An 8333-nucleotide genomic window follows, 5' to 3' on the forward strand; every position below is an offset into this window, starting at 1 on the left:
GGAGGGGAGGGGGGGGGGGGGGGGGAGGGGGAGAGAGAGAAGAGATGGGGAATCCAATCCCAATATACGAAGGTATGATCCCCAGGTACTATTTTGGATTAATATGCATTGATTTCTACAAGATTTAGTCTTCAAAACGTGATACTTGACTTGGATATTCATAGGTTGGGCCCTAACATCCCAAGTTGAGAATTCGATGGTTTGAATAATGGTACGATCTCAGTGCAATGTAGATAGTGGTTCAGTCAGTGCTCCTTCCTCCCAACAGAGACAACTACAGCTGCAGCATCGAAGACGTGACAGGTCGTTCCATTATGGACCCCACCAACATCTGTTGATTGTTACAAAAGCCACTGTAGTCAGTGTAAGAGGAGCTCAGGAGTTTGCTATTCTTGTGGAGAACAGGGCCTCTTTGTAAATTATGAACAAGGCATTCAGGTATTGGTGAGACTAGATCACGGATTCAACCTCAGGTACTTACACCAGGTCAGACAGCCATTGGTCGCTCTTAAAGTCACATGATGTAATAGTCAACAGGGTGCACAAGGTGCAGGGGTACCACCCCATTTTGAGCCTATTTGGCCAAGTGGCTAAAAACTGCTTAAAGTCACATGATTTAATAGTCAACAGGGTGCACAAGGTGCAGGGGTACCACCCCATTTTGAGCCTATTTGGCCAAGCGGCTAAAAACTGCTTAATTTTACAAGCACTTCTATTAAAATAGCTTTTCAGACAAGTGCTATTGTGTTTGTCTAAATTATTTGAAAAATGCTTTTGATAAGTAGATTGCATTTGACTAATTTTTTAGAAAGTGGTTTTGAGAGTCAAATTACGAAAAAATGACAGTTATCAATGCACTTTTAATATTAAGAATATTTTATATAGTGAGATTATTTTAAATATCTGTTATAAAAGTTTCAATTAATTTTTATTTTTGTTTAACTAAATAAATAATACATATTACAAATTTTCAATCAGTATTTTACATAGATAAATCAAAGAAAATATCAAATATTGATATAATATTAATATTATGATTTAAATATAATTAAAAATATGACGTCAAATAAATTAAAAATCATTCCACACGTTAAAGCATAAAGTAATAATATATAAAATATAAAATATAAAATATAAAATAATTTAAAGAATTTATTGTGAAAAAAATGATGAATAAAATTCTTAAATGGAATTTAACCAAACTTATGAGATGCTAATTAATTAACAAGGGATACATTGGTAAATATGTATAAATGGTAGGAATACTTTTGTCTAGAAAAAAATAACTTTCTGCTTCGGCTATTAGAAGCAAAAAGAAATTAGCTTCATCCCAACTACAGAAAAATTGCTTTTCTATTTAAAAGTTGTTTAACTGATTGGTCAAACACCTTTCTTTCCAAAAAAGTACTTTTTTCTCAAAAAAGCCTCCCATCCCAACCACTAGGCCAAAAAGGCTCTTCTATGTAATGGCTATATGCAAAATATTGAGGCATCCCATGTTGTGGTGCAAGTCTGCTCTTTTGAGGTATTTGCGCTTATAGATCCCGGATCTACATATGCATGTCTCTGTACTTTAGATCTTGTTTAGAGAGGGATCTTGAATTCTTAGATTAGTCTTTGTAGTTTAGACTCAAATAGGGGAGTCTATAGTCGTAGATAGTCTCGGGGTAGGGAAGGACCACGATCCATTTGGTTGTATTACAAATGATTAATTTTGATGATATTATGAGTATGGATTGACTAGCATCATGTCCTACTAATAATCACTGCAAATATTAGTTGAGGGTGGAAAGGACTAGTAAATGTGGAGATGGATACTAATTTTATTTTAAAGATTATCTCAACTATAATAATTTTTTGTGTTGTTATCTTTCTCATAACTTTTATATATTATTGGTGATTTATTTGTAGAATTATTGAAAGTTTTTCTTTTGCTTATTTTCTTAATAATAAAATTATAAAATTGAAGATATATGAGATATACGCCCCATAGATCCATGGAACTTACGCGTCGCCCTGTACTGCGTAAAACACATTGCCTCCCACCCTCGCCTTTTGAAACACTAATTCTTGCTACTGAGGTGAGCCATCCACTCTACTCATGAAGGTTGTTACCTCTGCTTTCACCTTTCTTAGTTATGATATTGGGTTTTTTTTATAATTCAGACAGTATTATATTCTCCATGACTAGATTGTTGGATTATGGGATTCATTATTTACTCATGTTGTACTGCTGAGACATGGTTTCCACCGTCATGTTAAATTGTGTTATGGTATTTGGATTAAGCTTCTTGTTATGAATGCTGATTTGCTTACGAAGAGTAGCTGCTCGCTAAGTGTCGGTCATGACCTAACCAAGTTTCAGTGGTGACAATGACCATCTTAGCAATTAACAATACAATGCTGATAATCCGTCCCATCATACAAATAATGCCAGCAGTAACTGGGTTTGCTTGTCCTTTTTAATAAGATACCAGCAACTGGATTAAAGTCCCAGGACTACGCTAATAATGCAATCACACAAGAGCAAGTTGCTTGGGAAGAAAGGAGAGAATTAGATATACAACAAAAAAAGAAGAAATCATATTAAATTGTGTGCCCATTAAGATGAGAAACAAACCTGTCTCTGCTTCCTCCAGATAAAGACCTGCTAGAGCGCCTATCACCACTGATGAGCCAATCACTTCCTCCCCTTCTTGTCCGGCCACCTCGCGACCTAGAGTCATTCCCCCAATTATCATCATCATTATCAGAGAAACGGCCACTAGAAGAACCCTGAGAATATCTGCCTCTACGGTCTCTAAAACCTCCTCGTGTCCCCCTAGTATCCCTGCTTGAAAACCTCCCATAGAAATCACCAGCTGGCCCATCGTCTTGTAAAGCAGGTAACTGCAAGACAGAGGATTATAAAGATTACTATCCTGTCTCAGATCTAAGAGTTAACAGCAAAATGAACTGTGCAGCTAAGTCACAAAATATATACAAGAACCATAGTAAGAAGCAGATTAACCTTGGTAATCTTGGAAATAGTATTTCCAGGTGGTAACTCCTGATTTAGTAGATCTGCAGCAATCTCCTCAGGAAGATCAAAGATGGCCCCCTGAACCTGAGCTCAAAATACGTGAAATGGTTCTGGTTAGAGCAAAGACACCGAGAAAGGGATCAGAAAACAAGACACCACATCTCCCTAGGGGCATCAACAATGTGGAACATATAGCAACATCATTAGCATATTGGTTACACACCCTTTCATCTGCAATTAGGTGAATTTTGCCAATTTCATCAGCAGCTGGTGAATAGACATCAGAGAGGAAACCAGTAACAGATCTTGCCGACAGGAATCCTCGGGAATTTTCAGAATCACGTGTCAGCTGTAATGTAGTCCAACCCTGCAGTGAAAATATGTTGATCACAAAAAATGCAATGGGCATATACTTTATATCTGGAGGCATAAAAGAAAGTGAAAAGAGATGGATCAAAATCTCAAGTCATGGTTGCTTATACTAGCATTTTGACCACAGTGGTAGCATCCGGTGATTGGCATCATCAAATGAGGAAAGACCCAAATTAGCGGTTGAGATAAAAAAAGGAGAAGCATATTTAATGTTGGGGGAGCTATCATCGAAGAACCAGGTATGCCTTTTGGGCAGTTGAATAGGCCAAGTACATGGCCCACTTGCAGGCCAAGGAACTCACCCAACTAACAAGGCCTGCAGAGTGGCCTTGGAGCAGTTCAATTGCACATATCACTTGTCGATACTACAATTTTGCACCACAATGAGGATATTAGTGCCAATTACTATGACTGCCCAAGAGTGAGTTAGGACAAGGGAACACTGAAAAAAACAGCTGATGAATAGATATAGGAGCAACATCATATCACTTCAGCACCTCACTTGACCATTGAATTGGCCATTATAACTTGCATACAGAAGAAGCCTATCAGTCCGCAGCACAAAGGGTGAAGAAAGGAGGGAAAGAGGAAGTACTGCAGAAATTTCTTAATTGCTGATTAACTCAATATGGAAGCAATCATTAAGATTTATCAATACATATTAGTACCTCAATAACAGAGGCAACCAATAAGATTTATCAATCAACATAAATACCTATAACTGATCATACCTGTTCATGAGTTATTAGAGATCGAGAAGATGGCGGTTTGGAAAATCCACCCAAAAGAGCAAGTGCAGCAGCAAGGGAATTTACTCCTTGTTGCTCCATCAACTGTTGTGCAGTTGGAATGAAGTACTCAACAGATTCGGGATGAACTCCAGTAAGTGCAGCCACCACATGCTCAGCTGATGACTCTAAAACCTCTTTGACAGATGGAGGACTAACGAATTCAAACTTGCATCCAACATCGCGTTCGAGAGATCTGACAGTTCGCCTTTGACTACCTGTGTACATCAGAATGGCAATGCCTTCTTTTCCAGCACGGCCCGTTCGACCAGAGCGATGAACAAAAGTTTCTGGATCGTTGGGTAGTTCATAATGGATTACCTAAATAACAAGGGGGGATGGATCCAAAAGGTTATTACTGTTAACTGATGCCTATAAAGTATAAACAAAGCATAGAATCGGAAAATACAATGTCCAAGTGACTGTGCAGCACTTTTCAAGCAGAAGAGATTCAAACAGTTAATTCTGGTCATTGGCAAACGATGGAGTATAATGAATACCAACATCAACTCCCCACCCCACCCTACCCACAAAAAACAAGACTTTAACACTGATTTTATGATTGTAATGATTCTATTACAAACACCCTTACAACACAGTCGAAAGAGTATCACCTCAATGTGGCAGAAATTCTACATCAATATAGATATTCCATAACACTGAGCATTCTCCAAGATTTGATTCAGAAGTCAGAAGTGAAAAATTGAAAATTTTCAAAACAAAGGGGGAACGAGAACAAGGAGAAGCTGGACAGAAAGAGAATAACAAGTTTGACTATATCATATCTATGAAATAAAATAACAATTAGTACTATGATTGATCAAACCCATATCTCTTCCACATTTCACCAGTGTATATGCAGCTTTAGGCAATTACGCAAATAGTCAAAATATGCAACAACCTATTTGTGGAAACTGCCCGCTTTCTAACAAAACCAACGGATTCTGTTACTCAAATTTTGACTCTCAGCTACAAAATGTAAGCATTCCTTTCACCTAGATAAACGCCCAAAATTCCAACTTCATCCACAGAAACCGCACCATAAATAACAGAAGTTAAAAATAAAGCAGTCAAGTTTGTTAAGGTTATATATATATATATATATATATAACCGTATGAACTTACTAAGTCAACATTAGGTATATCAAGACCACGAGATGCAACGTCAGTCGCAACTAGCACAGTGAATTTTCCTTGCCTAAATCCATTTAGTGTTCTTTCCCTCTGATGTTGAGAAATGTCTCCATGCAGTGCCTCAGAAGAAATGCTATTTGATAATGCCATTGAAACCTCATCAGCATCTCGTTTTGTCTGTGTAAAAACAATTGTCTTTCCGCCCTTTGCATAAACCTGAAAATTGTTTAAAGCAAAACTCTAAAGCTCTGAATTCTGCATTGGTGGAAAAAAGCTACGAGAATAGGCTGTTGATTCATACTGTAACAAGATCACCAAGTATAGATCGTTTTGATGTTGATGTAGCTGATAGAGCATATAGCTTGATCCCCTCTGCCAGCTTTTCATCTTGATCACCAACCTAAATGAGTATTTGAAAAGAAGGGAAAGAACAAGAGGTAAGACAACCACCTGGGAAGAAAAGAAATTATATATATATATATATATATTTGTAAATCCATATGAGCACAATTAAAACCAATTATCCACAACTTCTTTGGAGAAGTAAGGAAATATACTGACAATTTTTATTTCTAATCAAAAAACAACGGCATTTGCTATTAAAAAGTGCAGCTAGAGATCATTCAGGGGCACATTGAAGTACTGCATATATCAAGATGATATCATAATCAAGAAGGACGATGATACGTGACTCTGAGAAAGAACGAAGACTTACCAAGTCAATTGTCAAAGGATTGTTCAAATACTTCCTGGACAGCTTCTTTACCCAGCCAGGCATGGTGGCTGAGAAAAGCATGCTCTGCCTCTGTGGTGGAAGTTTTTCCAAAATAACTTCTACATCTTCCTCAAATCCAACTGCGAGCATTTGATCAGCCTCGTCGAGGACCAAATATTCCACCTCCCCAAGTTTCAAGGTGTTATTGTTTATCAGGTCAATAAGTCTACCTGGAGTTCCAACAACAACATCAACCCCACGGGAAAGTGCATTTTGCTGTGTAGCATAAGAAACGCCTCCGTATATGCAGACAGTGTTCAAGTATGGTGCCGACTCTTTCATTTCCTTCTCAACTTGATTGGCTAACTCTCGAGTAGGTGCAAGTACCAAAATTTTGGGAAGCCGTCCCCGTCTAGAAATTAAAAGAGAAAATTAACATACTCGTCAACAATTGGACTAATAAAAACTCTAACCATCATGATAAAACTTATACCTCTGAGTATTTCTCATTTCTTCATCCGTACTAAGCTTTTTCAATACTGGAATACCAAAGGCAAGTGTCTTCCCCGTCCCTGTCTTTGCACGAGCAATTATATCCCGACCCTCCAGTGCCGGCACTAGAACAGCTCTCTACATAATAAGAAAACACATGATTTAGGATAATCTATCAAATATTTGCAGTGAAAAAGTTTTACTTCCATTTCAAAATCACCTTTAATTCCAATAACCTACATAAACAACTGGAATATATCACAGAAAATAGTCCACCGAACCAACACGCACGCCAAATCATGAAGGATAAAGTTAATATAGAAGCACACATTTCGCAAGTGTAATGACTTGCGCTGCATCCCACAGTGAATACTAGCATCTTACGATAATGTCTATGCCAGCTACATACGTTATATGGGTAGTTAAGTATATTTCAGTTAGATACAGCTGAATAAAGGGGTTTACCCCCACTCACACGAGTGCTAGGGAGAATGGGTGCATATCACACACAGCCTTCCCCTTGCTGTTCTACAAAGAAGTTGATCAGACCCTTGAACCCGTGACCAAATGAGCACTATACCCCACTAAACACATTTAAATACGGATTCTAAATTGTTGTCCAGCTACTTTTGCAGATAGTACAATTAGAGTCACAAATCTGAGGGCGAGCCTTGGTGCAATACTGCAACGGTAGTGTTGCTCATTAGTGACATATAGGTGCAGTCACTTGGTATACAAGCTAGCATTTAAAAACAATTAGGATATCAAGCAAATAATTGTACCAATTTGGCATAAAAATTAGCTAATAAAATTGCACTAAACAGTTGAACAAGATAAATAACCTGAATTGGGAAAAGTTGAGTAATTCCACGCTTCTCAAGAGCCTCAACAAGCCTGTGAGGTAAACCAAGTTTGGATACAGCAAGTTCATCCTCATTTGACTCATTATCCTCAACCTCATCCTCAGAATCATATTCACTTTCGCTAACATTCAAAGAATCCTTCCCGAAACCCCCAATTCCCTTAAACGCTTCTTCACTAAGCACAGAAGAATTAGGAGTTACTACAGCAGAAGCCAGAAAAGGACGTCTGAGACGAACATGAACATGAAAATTGGATTTTTCAGTGGAGAAAGGAAGAGATAAAGGAGGGGTAGCAGTGGGTCTTCGAGAGAGTTCGAGTGAAGGATTGGTTTGGTATATGGAGGAAACTCCTATAATGGAAGAAGAAGAGGCCATGGGAGAGAAGGGATAAGGAGATAAAAGTGATGATAAGGGTGGAAGGTTTATAGTGTAGGAATGCCTACTACCCAGGGACTTTTATGGGTTTAGACACAATAAAAATACCAGAAATACCACTCCTTCAATTATTTTCAATATAAATATTAAACTCTCATCCAAGTTTATATTTTTTTATATATAAAATAAAAGGACTCATTGTTTAAAATTTGCAAAAAAAAAACGGACTCATACTCGGCGTGAAGAGATTTTTTGTAACATGTGAAAGGATTATATTAAAGAATAACTAGTTACTATTTTTTGTAACATGTGAAAGGACTCATACTCATACGGGCCGTGGACTACCACACGAGCCGTAGGAAGGCTCATGAAGGCCAGGCAGAACCAACCCAAGCTCAGGCCTCAGACCACGAATCCCACCACAGGCTGTGGTCTTGATGACGGGCTGTGGGAGGGTCCGTAGTCCTAAGCCAGTAGATCCCAGCTCAAGTGAAGGACCACTGTGACCTTCACGGTCCGTGGTCCTCCACACGGTCTGTGGGAGGGCTCGTGAAAAGGACCCCCCCCCCCAA

General features: G+C 38.3%; 1 protein-coding gene across 1 annotated transcript in view; it reads right to left on the minus strand.

The window, feature by feature from the left end:
* LOC102586405 (DEAD-box ATP-dependent RNA helicase 3, chloroplastic) overlaps positions 1-7827 on the minus strand; it is a 10371-nt gene extending 2544 nt beyond the window's left edge. Inside the window, exons 1-9 of the mRNA XM_006355213.2 lie at positions 7366-7827; positions 6525-6661; positions 6032-6443; positions 5618-5716; positions 5308-5532; positions 4126-4503; positions 3246-3389; positions 3011-3106; positions 2621-2889 (exon numbers count right to left, since the gene is read on the minus strand). Of these exons, the coding sequence (XP_006355275.1) occupies positions 2621-2889; positions 3011-3106; positions 3246-3389; positions 4126-4503; positions 5308-5532; positions 5618-5716; positions 6032-6443; positions 6525-6661; positions 7366-7761 (2156 nt within the window). The 5' untranslated portion in view covers positions 7762-7827. The remainder of the gene's footprint in view (positions 1-2620; positions 2890-3010; positions 3107-3245; positions 3390-4125; positions 4504-5307; positions 5533-5617; positions 5717-6031; positions 6444-6524; positions 6662-7365) is intronic.
* Between the last annotated feature and the right edge of the window lie 506 nt (positions 7828-8333).

Source organism: Solanum tuberosum, unplaced genomic scaffold (assembly GCF_000226075.1).
Source record: "Solanum tuberosum cultivar DM 1-3 516 R44 unplaced genomic scaffold, SolTub_3.0 scf00188, whole genome shotgun sequence".
Classification (NCBI taxonomy): Eukaryota; Viridiplantae; Streptophyta; class Magnoliopsida; order Solanales; family Solanaceae; genus Solanum; species Solanum tuberosum.